The 17411-nt window shown below is 41.8% G+C and overlaps 1 protein-coding gene across 2 annotated transcripts; it reads left to right on the forward strand.

Annotated features, from left to right (window-relative positions):
- Positions 1-783: 783 nt before the first annotated feature.
- Positions 784-5923, forward strand: LOC115777327 (high choriolytic enzyme 2-like). 2 transcript variants are annotated; one of them, XM_030725210.1, is made up of 8 exons: positions 784-800; positions 952-1002; positions 1435-1566; positions 2699-2816; positions 3182-3360; positions 4820-4901; positions 5085-5209; positions 5299-5923. In XM_030725210.1, coding segments are annotated over exons 2-8 (681 nt in total). In that variant the 5' UTR covers positions 784-800; positions 952-959; the 3' UTR covers positions 5301-5923. The 2 variants fall into 2 exon arrangements, with proteins under 2 accessions (XP_030581070.1, XP_030581065.1); XM_030725205.1 differs by lacking the exon at positions 5299-5923 and having other exon boundaries at positions 5085-5217.
- The last annotated feature ends 11488 nt before the right edge of the window (positions 5924-17411 follow it).

The following is a 17411-nucleotide window of genomic DNA, read 5'->3' on the forward strand; positions in this document are numbered from 1 at the left end:
CAAGATGTCACTGATTCATAACTAACCTTAACAACATTGGTGAAACCTCAGCCACACCCTGTGAGCTGCTTATAAAGATGGAGCAGCTGAACACCTGCTGCAGCCAAACGTCTGGTACAACAGCTAAGCTGTTTGTCTTATTCTCTTATTTGCCTTAATATTTGAGCATTTAAATTATACAGCACACTTTTGATAATCTTTTTTTATCACAGCTTTTATAACTAAACACTGTTCAGATTGACTGTTTTAAGTCTGTAGATTAACTGCAGGACCAACAAAATGATTCCAGTCTTCAACTTCCTCCTCTTCCTCTCAATGACAGCCGTTTCTCTGGTAAGTTTGACTCTTTCAACAAAATCATTATCATGTTAAACGCTGCCTGCTGTTCTGTGAAAGCCAAGCAATTCTCATAATGTCATTCTAACATGGTGGTACCAACACATTTCCAGATAGTTTTTAATCTAACAGCATTGTGAGCTTTTAAGATGCAGTGATGAGCATTTTAACCATTTTCAGACAATATATTTTACTTAATAAAATCTATCAATGTGATTTCAAATGTGATTAAAAGTAAGTAAAAATGTTTTCAATTTTTGTATTGCAGAGGGCTGCTGTCATTAAAGATCCAAATGGTGAGTTGAATGAGAAAAGATTTCCCAGATGCTGAAGTGAAATCTTTTTTTTTTTTTTTGTAATCTGAGAGATGACATGATCACAGTTAAACTGTTCCTGTCCTCTTGTTCCATCAGATGAGTCTTTGGGTGCTGTAGAAATTATTAAAAAAGTCAACACTGGCTCATGTAAGTGAACTTTTATATAATACAACTCTTGTGGCTGAAATATAAATACTAGATTATAATAAAAAATTCCAGAGTTGAACCAACTGACTTGTTAACAACAACAGCTGACATGATAATCAAAGTTACAGTTGCTGTCCTCTTGTTCCCTCAGACAGGTCTATGGATCCCCCAGAAGCCATTGAAAAAGTCAATGCTCACTCTTGTAAGTGAACTTTTACATAATACAACTCTTCCGGGTAAAATATAAATACTGAATGATAATAAAAAAAATTCCAGAGATGAACCAACTGACTGGTTGACAGAAGATAAACTGCCAACAGTCAGAATGATGAATTAATCACTTTCTCATTTCTGGGCTCTGATAGTTAAATGTATTCTTTGTGCTTTCATCCATTAAATATTGTGAATATGTATCTAAAGAAATCAGATTAAGCTCTGCATAAACATCTGTGGTTCAATTTTTGTTTTTTAAAAACATTTTATGAAACATTCAAATATTTACAAGAAAATGAGAATGTCAACTGATAAAGAAAACACTCACCACAAACTGGTTTTAATGTCAATCAAACCAGTAATACTCTCATTTACATTCTGGGTTTGAATATTCATCCACTCTCTGTTTGTTGTGTTGCAGCAAAAAACCTGGTTCATGGTGACATTGTTCCTGCTACAACCAGGAATGCCGATCCGTGCACAGCCATTGGCTGCAAGTGGCCTAAAACTGGACCCTATGTCTACATACCTGTCTCCATATCCTCTGTATACTGTAAGCAGTGCAAACTTTACCCTTTAAACTGTGACTTCAATGCTTTCCCTCTTGGAAACACCTAATAGAGTTGTTGTCAGATGTTGTCTTTATGAGAGAACCGAGTTTAAAAAAATCTGACTGGAAACATGAGTTCAGGTTCTGAAAGGAGAAATATGAACTTTTTTTTAGAAATTTGAATTTAAAAGTCACTGTTAAACATTATTCTTTTAATCAAGTTTTAGGTTTTGGGCATGTCCCATGATGGAAACAGAGATAGATTGGATTTTTATACTCTCACAGGACTTGACACTACAAAGTACATTCAGACATCCATGCAGCACTTTGTTACCTTTGACCTTTAAGCACTTGATCTCTCTCACATCAACACCACAGCTAGTTTAGACTCCCCAGTTAACCTTTTTGCTGATCCTGTCAGTCTGATTGGACTGCAGAAATCATCATTTATTAGTAATGCTGTCTATGTTGCTGAGATGAAACAGCTGATAGGTCTGTGCAGCACTCTTTTTGTAATGTTGGGTATCTCATAAAACATGAGTAAGAGATTCAGATTTTAACTTTATTTTACACATAAATGTCACAACCTGGCTGGTAAGGCCATGGCAAAAAGGGTGAACACACCATTTTCCAGTTTAAAATGATTTATCAAACAAACTTAAGCAACTGAATTAGAGAGAGGTGAGGTATGGAAAGCAGTAGGCTCAGTGGTGCAGGGTGTGCATGTGTGTCGAAATGTTTGTACTGTAAGTGTTCCAAATGCAGCATTTAACAAAACCTAAAGGAAAACAAATGTGACACAGGGCATGTTAGAAAACGGACTGATGCACAGCAGCCAGAAAGAAGTACCTGCCTCAAATTTATAGTCTGGGAACACAGGGCCCATTTTGGGATTGACAATTTATGGTCTACCCACCAAAGACCTAATACATCTGAAGATTGGAAATAGGGGCAGGGGTCGTCACATAAAGTATAACTAAAAATAAAAGTGATTTGCAAATTTCACAACCCTGGAATAACATGAGCAATACTGAGGTCTGTGTTTACCAGCTGAGATAAGAAGCAAGTTTCAACAACTTGAAATGTTACTGTGGTTCAAAGAAGCTCCTCAGCAGACTCATATTTGTTCCTGCAGCCACCCAAGAGCGCAACATCATCATCAATGCCTTGGTGACCTTCCATGAGTCCACCTGTATTCGCTTCATCTGGAGGACAAACCAAGTCAATTCCATCAACTTCTTCTCTGGAGATGGGTGAGAATACACTCACTGTTCTGATACTGTATGACAGGACACGACTGACACACCCTCACACTCGAAACTCTTTAGGAATCCGAATCTAAAAATATTTTGTTGCACATATTCTATATGTATATTCAAAACAGGTTTTTCATGAACTATTCTGCATTCACATTCTACAATAAAATGTCCAGGGTTATTATATGCCACAGCACATTAATGAAATTAATATTGTTGCATCAGTGGATAAATTGCATTTTAATGAACTTAATTAACGTAATATTTCACATACTGTTTTGTCCACTGGTTTCAGAACTGGATCTACTCGATCTGCTTGATTTTATTATTTTTTTTAAAAATAATGTTACTCTGTGTGTCAGGTGTTATTCATATGTGGGCCGTCAGAGCCAAGCGCAGCTAATCTCCCTACAAAGAAATGGTTGCTTGTACCAGGCGACAGTGCAGCATGAGGTTCTTCATGCTCTGGGCTTCCACCACGAGCAGGTCCGCTCTGACAGAGACCAGTATGTGAGGATCCTCACCCAGAACATCTTGCCAGGTCAGCTCAACTACACAAAGCTTTGGTAACACTTTACATTAAGACACACAAAAGCTCAGTTATCCAGGAACAAGAGAGGAATGGATCAGAAACAACCTGATGGCTAACAAGTCATGCATCATCACTCTCTTAAAAACTTTTCATAATACCAGCAATACCAGCATCTGTGAAAATTTAGTCAATAATTAGATAATTATATAATTTTACACCAAACAAGTTACTTCAAACTATCTATGACTGTTTTGCTCCAAGTCACAAAATATCATTCTAAGTTGTTGCTCAGTTGTTTGGGTTTTTTCACTATTATTTGCTGCTTATGTGTCCAATCAAAAAAAACAAAACAAGAGCAGATCTGATATGACAGGATATATGGTACATTGATTTAACAGAATGTTTAATTTCATGATGTTTTCTGCCACATGAGAGGAATAACTTAAAATGTAATAATGAGAGTTTGACTCTGGATCTGTGTGGAAACATCATGCAGTTGATTTTCTCTCACTTGTCACATTAGAATTCAATTCTACCTCCAACATAACAGTAGATTTCTCATTTGTGTTGATGGTAATCTTAGTTAACAGGAAAGCGAGCCTTCAACTGTTCAGTGTTATTCCAGTATTGGCTGAATCATCTGGTGGTTTTGGTTTTTGCTTTTCTTCCTCTCTCCTTTCAGGGTCCAGGATGGGGTACACTCCTTTTTTACAGCAATGTAATTTTAAAACTAATGCTCAATCTGTGTAATCCCAGGCTCAGCAGATAAAACACTTCAGTCCAAGTCAGCATTGCAACCAATGATTATAGCAGTAGAGATTAGCCAGCATCTTGATGTATATAGTTCACACGGTTTCCAAGTCTTGATGTCTTGTATGTAGAAATTAATTTATGTCAAATTCATTTTTTTTTTAGAATAAATGTTATTGCATCTGATTTCCTTTTGAACAAATATTTGTTAAAAAAGATGTAGAAATAATGAAGGATGCTTCATATTATTTGATGGGAAACAAGAACAGTAATGTTAAAGTAATCCTGACGTAACAAGACATCACTAAATAACTACTAAGGATGATGCTTCGCTGGTTGGCAGATTACAAAAAGAGTAACAAATGTTGAAATGACCAATTATATACTATTAGGTAGTATTTTGTGTATATAAATCTTCATGATACACAAGCATTTATCCACATACACATACATGTAAAAACAACTGCGAAGTATTCACGGCACTTACATTTTACTAAATATCAGTTACATTGCAATATTCTATTTTTAACCTTTCCCCTTATTTTCTCTCACAGAATGTAAATGTTACACAATCTTACTTAAAATACACAAACAAATAATACCAGACAATGGCCAAATTGCCATTTTCATACAATAGAAAATTGAACATCAGAGCAGCCACAATATTAAAACATTAAAAAATTTTTAAATATTTTGTCTGTTGGAAATTTGTGTACAGGGCAAGAACACAACTTTGTGAAAGTGCAAACCAACAATCTGCAGACTCGCTATGACTTCAACTCTGTCATGCACTATCCCAGGTGAGAACAGATAAGTGAGATTGGCGCATTAACTTGACCTGTAAGTCATTATATTACCTTACAAGTCTTACATTTTCTACTAGAAAATGTGACCATGCAGTACGTAAAAAAGAATATTTCCTATTCTTGATATAAGCATGAATGTGGCACAGGTAAAGTATCTGCTGTTGTTGGTTCTTTTAGAACTGCGTTCTCCCGTAATGGGCAGCCAACAATTGTTGCCAAGTCCAATCCTAATCTGGATTTCGGACGTGCTACTCAGATGAGTGCCAACGACATTGCCCGTATAAACAGGCTTTATGGATGCTGTGAGTAAAAACAAAAACTATATTATCATTTTGTAAGAAGCAAATGTTTCACAGTACTCACTGCATTTGATGCTTTTCTTCCAAACCAGAACTCTGGCAAGAAACTTCAACTCTGCACCCAGATACTTCAACTCTCAATACATCAAGTTTAAGGCAAATGCAGCAAAATGTGAAAGAAACAGAAAACCTGCTGCAAATATTGGCATTTGTCACATATAGAGAAATGAGTTTCTGGGTCTTTTTTTCAGAGAGGCTAGACTGCAGGGCCATATGCTAGAGGGTGATGGTTTTACATCTCTTTCTGTTGATGTTTCTCTTTCTTTAATCAATTATAACTAACTGATTTCTTTATCTATGTAATTGGATGATAATTAAGTTTTGAATTGTAAATGTTGATAGACAGAGCACCAACCCCCGCCAACACCACCCTCTTCCATTTGTGATTGCTGTTTTACTCTGTGCATGACCAGCAGTTTCTTCTGTATTAAAAAAATATGTGCACATAAAGACAACTTTCAGTGATAGAATAAGAATTTGAATCTTTTTTTCTGAAGTAAAATTTGCAGTATAGGGTAGCAAACAGTCCTGAGGCATATTAACACTTCAGAGATTAATCTGTTGAAATCAAGTAGAACTAAGTCAAACTAATAATAAAATAAATTGGTATTGGGGGGGTCCAGTTTTCATGAGTTTTTTTTTCTTGGTTTCTGAACTTTTGGGACTTCTTTATTTTCTTTTGTTGTGTTTCTATTTCTGTAATGAAGTTGCATCAAATAAATATTTACAGCAAAAAGGGACAGTGTTGTTCCATTATTTTACAGGAATAAATGTTACCATACAGAGTATTAGTGTGTTTTTTAGAAGTCTAAAGTATTTGTTATGTAGCTCCATGATTGTTAAAGCTTTATCACTGTAATTGTCCTGGATTTAAAATCCTGATTAAATAAAATTATGTAAGCATTATCAAGAACAAGTAATTTTTAAAATTAATACTTGTGCATCAAGGTTTACGCAGCATTTTAATACTGTAGCTGGTCAGTCAAACAGGTTTTTATTGGTGGTTCCAAAAGGCCACGTGAATCTGAAAATTTAGGTCAACAAGTTTTTTGGTCAACAAGTTTTTTGGTCAGGTTTACCCACCTTTTTCTTTAATACCTGCAGAAATTCTTGAAAACCCTTTCTCGTTGGTCAACTACAGTTGATAATGAAATAATGAACCCAAACAAAGGCTTCTTTGGGCTCATTATCCATATAAGCCAGAGAGTAGAACATGTCTCTCAAGGCCTCTCCAGACCCCAGACCTGAACATTACTGAAGCAGTGTGGGATCATCTTGACAGAAAGACTCAAAAACAAAGCCAACATCCAAAGAAAAGCTCTGAATGTTCAAGAAGCCTAGAGAACTATTCCTGAAGACTACTTAAAGAAATGACAGGAAAGCTGCCTAAGAGAGTTCAGCCTGTGTTGAAGAATAAAGGTGGTCATACCAAATATTGACTTTTCATCTCTGTTTTAATGATGTAACCATGCAAATGAAAATGCATACCTGATCCATCAAGTGGAAATTACTTTTTTAACCCTCTGGGGTCAAGGTATTGGAGGAAGGCTCTAAATTTACACCTGAGCATTGAGATGTGACAAAAGCTTCACTGTAAAATGACCACTAAGGCTCTGTTGTCATGAGAACAATAAAAAATTTTCAGTTTTGGAAAGTAGGTGTTGTAGGTGGCAATGTTTTAAAAATTATCACCATTCCCATGGAACTGCAAAAGACGAAAGCACTGTAGTTTCCATGCCAGGCCACAAGTTTGCAGTATCTGGGGCAGGTAAGAAATGCATCTTGTCATGATCCTCGGCCAGTGGCCCAGTGTTTTGAGTTTTTGTGAAGTTCTGTTTTGTTCTATTTCTATTTCTAGTTTTGGTTATAGTTTAGTATTAGGATTGGAGTTTGCCTTTTTTTTAGTTTTCCATGTTAATCCTGGTCTTCCCTGTGTTCCTGTGTGTATTGTCTGTGTCTTGGCCCTTTTGTGTTTGGTTTGACATCCCAGCGTTCCCTGTGTGTTGTATGTAGTTTTCTGTTTTGGTCTGGGTTAGATTCCCTCTATTAAGTTTACATGTGTGTCTTGATCAGTCACTTCCTGTTTTATTTTGACGATCTTGTGTTCCTTGTGCTTTGTGTTTAGGTTTACTTCCCCTTGTCTCGTTAGTGTATTTCGTTCACCCATGTTGTCACCTGTTTCCTTTTCCCTCGTTATCCCTTTGTATATTTAAGGTCTCTGTGTTGTTTAGTTCCTTGTTGCGTCGTCAGTTAATCGTTGGTTTTTCCCTGCTGTGTGGTTTATGCCACGTTGATGTTTATGCTACGTTCATGTTTATGCCACGTTCTTGTCTTTTGGATTAAAGCTTTATTGTTACCTCCTCATCTGAGTCCTGCATTGGGGTCCTTTACCACGCTTGCCACAGCCCAAAACCTGACAGTACAACGCGACCAGGAAATGGATCCCACGGACTATGATCGACAGGAGCGCAAAGAGGTAATGGATTATTACCTGTGTGAAAAAGCGAGGTGGAAGCCCTGGCTCACCCCTGAATGCCAGTCAAAGTTTGTTGGCACTCGCTTGGCCCTGGGTGGGCTGGCTAGTTGGCAAAAGGCCCAGCAACGTCATGCTCCACCACAGCCTTGAGTCCAAGCCTCACCACAGCAGCTGATCACTCCGCCAGCTGCAACCCCTCCGCCTGTTCCGACGGCAATCACAGTAGGCGGCTATTTCTCTTCGCCTCCTCTGCGAATTATGCCGTCCGTCACCTTGCTTCAGCCTTTGCCAGATTCCAGGAGAAGGACCAGGGAATCGGCAGCATTCGCCTGCCGCACCTGTAAGCACTGCACAGCACCAGCTTGGTTTCACTGCGCGGTCTGTGCAGCCTCAGGACAATTCTGCTCACTCGCCCGTGTGTGGCAGCACCGGGTCTTTCGTGAGTAACTCTCTGACTTTGCCTGTTACTTCAGCAATTAAGCTAACTGCCGCTGTGCCTAATAAAGTGGCCACTGGGGAAAGTGAGTTTCTTAAGCAAACACAAAACCCTGCGTTCACTTTCCCCGCCACAATGCCAGCTAAAGATAAAGACTTTTCGTCTCCCCCTAAGACTGATGCTGTGGACAATAAAGTGAAGCGGGACATTTTTGATTATTTAATGGACTTATATAAACAATGGCTTACACTACCCAGTGAGGGGAGTAAGACAGCCATTGTGCACAGTGTGACCAGGCTGATTCGAACTTTTCCCTGGCTCTTGGACTCGTTGCCTCTTTTAATTAAGGACTTGGTGAGGGATATTAGGAAGTTGGATGCACCCGTTCCTGTTCCTGCAGCCCCTCACCATCAGCCGCCTGCAGCAGCCCCAAGTCAGCAACCAGAGCAACCAGCTTCAGAGCCTCCTCATCAGCCATTACAGCTGCTAGCTGCAGCAGCACCCAAGCCACGACCACGCTCCATGATGCCCACGCCAGCTATAGCAGCTCCCCTTCAGTCAGTTATAGTGTCGCTTCCTTCAGCATCAATTCCCCTAGCTCCAGAGCCCTCTGCTCCCGCTCCAGTTCCCCAGCTCCAGTTCTCCCAGCTCCTTTAGCCTCTGCTCCCTCAACTTTAACTCCAGTGCCTTCAGCTCCAGTTCCCTTAGCTTTGGTCCCTTTAGCTCCCTCTGCTTTGGTCCCCACTGTTTCGGTCCCTTCAGTTCCCTCAGTCCATTCAGCCCCTCTAACCTCAGTGCCTTCAGCTCCCACTTTAGTCCCTCAGGTCCCCTCAGCTCCCGCTTTTGTCCCTCAGGTCCCCTCAGTCTCCCTAGTAGCAGTCTCCTCAGCTCCCTCAGCCTTAGTTCCTTTGGTCCCCCCAGTAGCTTTGGTTCCCTCAGGCTCCTCTGTTCCCTCAGCTTTAGCTTTGGTCCCCCCAACTGACCCCTCAGTTTCGCTCCCCTCTGTGTCAGTCCTTTTAGCTTCAGCTCCCTTGGTTCCCTCTGTAGCTTTGGTCCACTCAGTTTCAGGCCCCTCAGTTTTTCCAGTCCCTTTGGTCCACTCGGTCCCTTCAGGCCCCTCATCTGCTTCCTTGGTTCCCCCAGGTCCCTCAGCCCCAGTCCCTTTAGTTTCACTCCCTTCAGTCCCCTCGGCCTTAGCTCCGGTCCCCTCTGGTCCCTCCTCAGCTCCGGTCCCCTCTGGTCCCTCCTCAGCTTCGGTCCCCTCTGGTCCCTCTGCTTTGGTCTCTTCGGTGACTTTAGCCCCTCAGGTCCCCTTAATCCCCCAGGTTCCCTCTGCTCAGGTCCCCTCTGTCTCTTTAGTCCCTTCTGCTCAGGTCCCCTCAGTCTCTTTAGTCCCCTCTGCTCAGGTCCCTTCAGCCCCTTTGGTCCCTTTAGTGCCTTCAGTGCCCTCAATCCTTCAGGTCTCCCCGGTTTCTTTAATATTGGTCCCCTTAGTTAGCGCTGCAGTCCCTCTTGCTCACCTTCGTCCTCACCGCTGCCGCTGGGAGCACTGCAATCCCTCTCGCTGCAATCCCTCTCGCTCGCCTTCGTCCTTGCCGCCGCCACTGGGAGCGCAGCCGGCCTCCTGCTCGCCTTCATCCTTGCCACCGCTGGGAGCGCGGCTGGCCTCCAGTCTCGTCTCCATGTCTTCGCCGCTGCCGCCGCTAGGAGCGCGGTCAGCCTCCCATTTTGTCTTGCCACCGCCACTGGGATTGTGGTTGGCCCCCTGAATTATGTTGCCACCCTTGTGGTTTCCCTGGCAGGCCCCCTGAAAGGTTGGGTCTTTGGTGTACTTCGTTGCTTATGTTTTGTTTTTGGACTCCTTTTTCCAGCCTTATGCTGCCGCTTTTTGTTTCTTTCTTGGTTTGTTTTTTTGGACTTTGTTGCCCTTTTGGTTGTTGTCTCGTGCCCTGCTTCCTGGCCCCCTCCGCCCGCCCTGGTCTGGGTTCCGGGTTTTGTTTTGGACTATGCTGCTCCTTGGCATTTTTTGTTTTGTTCGTGTATTTAGTTCACCTGTGTTGTCACCTGTTTCCTTTTCCCTCATATCCCTTTGTGTATTTAAGGTCTCTGTGTTGTTTAGTTCCTTGTTGCGTCGTCAGTTAATTGTTGGTTTTTCCCTGCTGTGTGCTTTATGATGATTTGATGATTATGCCACATTGATGATTATGCCACATTGATGTTTATGCTACATTTATGTTTATGCCACGTTGTCTTTTGGATTAAAGCATTAAGTTATTGTTACCTCCTCATCTGAGTCCTGCATTGGGGTCCTTTACCAGTTTGCCACAGTCCAAAACTTGACACATCTCTGCTGATCCACTTTGCTAAAAAAAGCATTGTTATATTCAAAAGATCGAGTAGGACAAACAGCACCCTGGAATCCCCCATAGTTTATTGTTGTTGATCTACTCGCGCGTGTGCAGAAAAAGTGAGTCACAACCAAAGTGCACGTGCCAGTACCTCCCATTATGGATAACTTTCCCAGATTAGATGGAGACGGACATTGGAGTGGTTCAGGGACTCAAAACAGCATTGTCGTGTAAATGAACAACCAAAATGCAAAAGAAGTTTACCATTTTCATCTAAAAGCATTCTCATGTAAGCAGGGCCTAAAACAAGAAAAGGCATAAAAGTGATATTTGAGTTTGGAAGTCATCCTTCTGTGGGGGTGGGAGAGCTGTTTGAATGGTCACCTTATGTGCATAGTAATAGTAATAGTCTGAGGTCTACCTGTCTGCAAAGGTATTTTTTGCCCGTAAAATTACTGTAGCAATTTACCAGAGATGTGAACTATTAATTCATTTTATTGAAAGGTGTGGACACTTTTTTTGGAGTGCCACTTTTAGTGCAAGATTTGAAAAGCAATTTAAAATGAGTAACACAAAGGAATACAATTTCCTGCATTTTAAAATTATCAATACATTGTTAGTAAAACTAGTGTTATGACATCCATGTAATTTTATAAATCATTTTATTTATTTATTTTTATTTATCATCAGTCTTAAGAAAGCCAAGAAAGGTTTCAACCTGTTCCTCTATTTTAAGACACAGTTTCCTGTAAATTCTGCATGGTTTATTCCCTTCATTCAGGTTTAGGGATTATATGATTGTATATGTCATGGTCCTGGGTCTTTTGACCCAGCCTTCTTAGTTGTATTTATGTTTGACCTGTGTTTTCCTTTGTGTCATTAGTGTTATGTTGTTCACCTGTGTTTCCAAGATGTGTCTTCTTCCCTCATCAGCCCTCGTGTATTTAAATCCTGTGTTTTCCCCTGCTTGTTGTCGTGTCCTCGTCATTGTCCTTGTCAGTGCACTCTGTTGTGTGTTTCCATTTGTGATTCTGTTGCCAAGCTTTTGCTGCTGGCCCTGCCCAGTTCAGCCCCCTGTGATTCTCAACAATAAAGCTGAGTCTTTGAGTTAGCGTTTGTGTCCAGTGTCCTGCATTGGCGTCCTCATCCTGCCTGCTATGCAGCATTTTATGACAGAAGGACATGATCAGACAATGGAGCTCGCAGACACCGATAGATTCAGTGGCATTTGCCTGGCTCTGGGGGGACCTGCATTCTGGAACAGTCCCCAGGGATGCCGCTTGTCTCCCCCAGCAGGAGACAAGCGGCAGAGTGGGCGAACTTTTCCTCACTCCAACCGCTCACTCACCTGCCTCTTCCCGGCAGCAGCAAAGTGTGGTTCCCCATTTAACCCCGCGGTATAATATCACCGGAATTGGTTAACTGTGTCATGGGAAACCATAGCACTTCCACAACACTTCCGCTCCATTGTTGCCACAACAGCCTGTTGACACAGTGGCTCTCTTCCTCTCTGATGAGATGAAGAGGACCATCATTCGTAGAATGGACACCTTGTGTTACGAACTGTTATCCGACCCATGTGAGGAAGAACAAGAAGCCATCACAGTCAAGCTGCAAGGACTGATGGATAGCTTTCCATGGCTGTTTGGTTCCTTGCACGGGTTGGTGAAGGATTTCTTGGTCACGACTCTACACCTTCTCCCACCCGAGCCTGCAACTGCAGCAGCTCCCCAGCTGGAGCCACCCCCCGAACCAGAAGCACCCGAGCAGCCAGACTCAAAGACTGGTGGCGCTATCACTTGGTGTTGGCTCTCACTGCGGTATTGTATCACTTCCTGTTCCTGTTTCGGAGCACAGTGTTTTGCTGTCTGTTAGCTGTTATATCTGTATAACTCGATTTATCTGGATAATAACATATTTTAGTGTAATCTTCACTTACTTTAAATAGCATACTCTTTGCTGAATCACCTGTATTCACATTACTCACTTTATTTGTTTTTAGAAATTCGCTAGCTTAGCTCAGCTAGTAGCTTAGCCCTTAGCCGACTCACTACCAGCATGGCTTCTTCTCCTGTCTCTCCTGCACTTTCCTGCTCTGGGTGTCACATGTTTAGTTACTCCTCGGCCTCCTTTAGCAGTAACGGTACTTGTAATAAATGTAGTCTGTTTGTAGCTCTGGAGGCCAGGCTTTCTGAACTGGAGACTCGGCTCCGCACCCTGGAAAATCCTACATCTAGCCAGGCCCCTGTAGCGGGTGCGGACCATGGTAGCTTAGCCGCCGTTAGCTCCCCCCCAGCAGATCCCGAGCAGCAGGGAAAACAGGCCAGCTGGGTGACGGTGAGGAGGAAGCGTAGTCCTAAGCAGAAGCCCCGGGTACACCACCAACCTGTTCACGTCTCTAACCGTTTTTCTCCACTCGGCGACACACCCGCCGAGGAACAAACTCTGGTTATTGGTGACTCTGTTTTGAGAAACGTGAAGCTAGAGACACCGGCGACCATAGTCAAATGTCTTCCAGGGGCCAGAGCAGGCGACATTCATGGAAATTTGAAACTGCTGGCTAAGGCTAATCGTAGATTTGGTAAGATCGTTATTCACGTCGGCAGTAATGACACCCGGTTACGCCAATCGGAGGTCACTAAAATTAATATTGACTCGGTGTGTAACTTTGCAAAAACGATGTCGGACTCTGTAGTTTTCTCTGGGCCCCTCCCCAATCAGACCAGGAGCGACATGTTTAGCCGCATGTTCTCCTTGAATCGCTGGCTGTCTGAGTGGTGTCCAAAAAACGACGTGGGCTTCATAGATAATTGGCAAAGTTTCTGGGGAAAACCTGGTCTTGTTAGGAGAGACGGCATCCATCCCACTTTGGATGGAGCAGCTCTCATTTCTAGAAATCTGGCCAAATTTATTAACCCTCCTAAAACCTGACTACCCAGGGTTGAGACCAGGAAGCAGAGTTGCAGTCTTACACGCCTCTCTGCAGCTTCTCTCCTCCTGCCATCCCCCCAAAACCCCATCCCCATAGAGTCGGTGCCTGCTCCCAGACCACCAAAAAACAAAGCTAAAATCAGCAAAAAGCTATTTAAGCATAAAAATTCAAAAACAATAAATAATACAGCTTCATCAACTGCACCAAAGAATAAAACAATTAAATGTGGATTGTTAAACATTAGGTCTCTCTCTTCCAAGTCCCTATTAGTAAATGATTTAATAATTGATCAACATATTGATTTATTCTGCCTTACAGAAACCTGGTTACAGCAGGATGAATATGTTAGTTTAAATGAATCAACACCCCCGAGTCACAGTAACTGTCAGAATGCTCGAAGCACAGGTCGAGGAGGAGGATTAGCTGCAATCTTCAATTCCAGCTTATTAATTAATCAGAGACCCAGACAAAGTTTTCATTCTTTTGAAAGCCTGACTCTTAGTCTTGTCCATCCTAATTGGGAAAATCAAAAACCTGTTTTATTTGTTATTATCTATCGTCCACCTGGTCCTTACTCAGAGTTTCTGTCTGATTTCTCAGACTTTTTATCTGATTTAGTGCTCAGTTCAGATAAAATAATTATAGTGGGTGATTTTAACATCCATGTAGATGCTGAGAATGACAGCCTCAACACTGCATTTAATCTATTGTTAGATTCAATTGGCTTCTCTCAAAATGTAAAGGAGCCCACCCACCACTTTAATCATACTCTGGATCTTGTCCTAACATATGGCATAGAAACTGAAGACTTAACAGTATTCCCTGAAAGCCCCCTCCTGTCTGATCATTTCTTAGTAACATTTACATTTACTTTAATGGATTACACAGCAGCGGGGAATAAGTTTTATTACAGTAGAAGTCTTTCTGAAAGTGCTGTAACTAAGTTTAAGGATCTAATTCCTTCATTGTTATGCTCTTCAGTGCGATGTGCCAACACAGTGCAGAGCAGCTACCTAAACTCTGCTCCCAGTGAGGTCGATTATCTCGTCAATAGTTTTACATCCTCACTGCGTATAACTTTGGATACTGTGGCTCCTCTGAAAAGGAAAGCTTCAAATCAGAAGTGCCTGACTCCGTGGTATAATTCACAAACGCACAGCCTAAAGCAGATAACCCGAAAGCTGGAGAGGGAATGGCGTCTCACTAAATTAGAAGATGCTCATTTAGCCTGGAAAAAGAGTTTGTTGCTCTATAAAAAAGCCCTCCGTAAAGCTAGGACATCTTACTATTCATCATTAATTGAAGAAAATAAGAACAACCCCAGGTTTCTTTTCAGCACTGTAGCCAGGCTGACAAAGAGTCAGAGCTCTGTAGAGCCGAGTATTCCTTTCACTTTAACTAGTAGTGACTTCATGGATTTCTTTACAAATAAAATTTTATACATTAGAGAAAAAATTATTCATAACCATCTCAAAGATTATTCTTCATGTTTGGCTGCTTTCAGCACTGCTGGTATTTGTTTAGACTCTTTTGCTCCAGTTGATCTTTCAGAGTTAACTTCAATAGTTACTTCCTCCAAACCAGCAACATGTTTATTAGATCCCATTCCTACTAGACTGTTCAAAGAAGTCTTTCCAATTATTGATGCTTCAATCTTAAAAATGATCAATCAGTCTTTATTAGTTGGCTATGTACCACAGACCTTCAAGGTGGCTGTAATTAAACCTCTACTTAAAAAGCCATCACTTGACCCAGCTGTCTTAGCTAATTATAGGCCAATCTCCAACCTTCCTTTTCTCTCAAAGATTCTTGAAAGAGTAGTTGTAAAACAGCTCACTGATCATCTGCAGAGGAACGGTTTATTTGAAGAGTTTCAGTCAGGTTTCAGAATTCATCACAGTACAGAAACAGCATTAGTGAAGGTTACAAATGATCTTCTTAGAGCCTCTGACAGTGGACTCATCTCTGTTCTTGTCCTGTTGGACCTCAGTGCAGCTTTTGATACTGTTGACCATAACATTTTATTACAGAGATTAGAGCTTGCTATAGGTATTAAAGGTACTGCACTGCAGTGGTTTGAATCATATTTATCTCATAGACTCCAATTTGTTCATGTAAATGGGGAGTCTTCTTCACACACTAAGGTTAATTATGGAGTTCCACAGGGTTCTGTGCTAGGACCAATTTTATTTACATTATACATGCTTCCCTTAGGCAGTATTATTAGAAAGCACTGCATCAATTTTCATTGTTATGCAGATGATACTCAGCTTTACCTATCAATGAAGCCAGATGACACACATCAATTAGTTAAACTGGAGGAATGTCTTAAAGACATTAAGGCCTGGATGACCTCTAATTTCCTGCTTCTAAATTCAGATAAAACTGAAATTCTTGTTCTCGGCCCCACAAATCTTAGAAACATGGTGTCAAACCAGATACTTACTCTGGATGGCATTACTTTGGCCTCCAGTAACACTGTGAGAAATCTTGGAGTCATTTTTGACCAGGATATGTCCTTCAATGCACATATTAAACAAATATGTAGGACCGCTTTTTTGCATTTGCGCAATATTTCTAAAATTAGAAACATCCTTTCTCAGAGTGATGCTGAAAAGCTCATTCATGCATTTATTACTTCTAGGCTGGATTATTGTAATTCATTATTATCAGGCTGTCCTAAAAGCTCCCTGAAAAGCCTTCAGCTGATCCAAAATGCTGCAGCTAGAGTACTGACAGGGACTAGAAAGAGAGAGCATATTTCTCCCATATTGGCTTCTCTTCATTGGCTCCCTGTTAAATCTAGAATAGAATTTAAAATTCTTCTCCTCACCTACAAGGTCTTGAATAATCAGGCACCATCTTATCTTAAAGACCTCATAGTACCATATCACCCCAATAGAGCACTTCGCTCTCAGACTGCTGGCTTACTTGTGGTTCCTATGATACTTAAGAGTAGAATGGGAGGCAGAGCCTTCTGCTTTCAGGCCCCTCTTCTGTGGAACCAGCTTCCAGCTTGGATTCGGGAGACAGACACCCTCTCTATTTTTAAGATTAGGCTTAAAACTTTCCTTTATGATAAAGCTTATAGTTAGGGCTGGATCAGGTGACCCTGAACCATCCCTTAGTTATGCTGCTATAGGCCTAGTCTGCTGGGGGGTTCACATAATGCAGTTTCTCATTCACCTTATTTACTTTGTTTATACTCCACTCTGCATTTAATCATTAATTGATATTAATCTCTGGCTCTCTTCCACAGCATGTCTTTCTCTCCCCTCAGCCCAACCAGTCACGACAGATGACTGCCCCTCCCTGAGCCTGGTTCTGCTGGAGGTTTCTTCCTGTTAAAAGGGAGTTTTTCCTTTCCACTGTCGCCAAGTGCTTGCTCATAGGGGGTCATTTTGACTGTTGGGTTTTCTCTGTATTATTGTAGGGTCTTTACCCACAATACAAAGCGCCTTGAGGCGACAGTTTGTTGTGATTTGGCGCTATATAAATAAAATTGAATTGAATTGAATTGAACAGTCTGGCTTTTCCCGGCCTCCCTGACCCGCCTTGTCGCCACCACTGGCACTGCGGTCGGATTCCTGACCCGACTCGTTGCCGCTGCTGGCACTGCGGTTGGCCCCCCTGACCCGCCTGGACCAGGCATTCCCCTGGGTGGCCCACTGAACTGCCTCGCTTCCGTGGTGCTCCCCAGCCCTTGGGTCTGGCTCCTTGGCTGGGGAGGCCCCCTGAATTGTTTGGACTCCTGTGTTCCCTAGTGTTTTCTTTTGTTCTGCTTCTCTTAGAACTGGAAAAGGCTTTTAGATGAAAGGTGAAATGAATAAGCTTAAGAAGTTCAGTCACCTTTTTTAAGCTCCTGAGTCTATATGACCTGGATGACTGAGAATATACACAGACATGATGACTTATGGCCAGTGGCGCAAAAAGGGGGTATGCACTATATGCAA

Source organism: Archocentrus centrarchus, chromosome 3 (assembly GCF_007364275.1).
Source record: "Archocentrus centrarchus isolate MPI-CPG fArcCen1 chromosome 3, fArcCen1, whole genome shotgun sequence".
In the NCBI taxonomy this organism is placed as follows: Eukaryota; Metazoa; Chordata; class Actinopteri; order Cichliformes; family Cichlidae; genus Archocentrus; species Archocentrus centrarchus.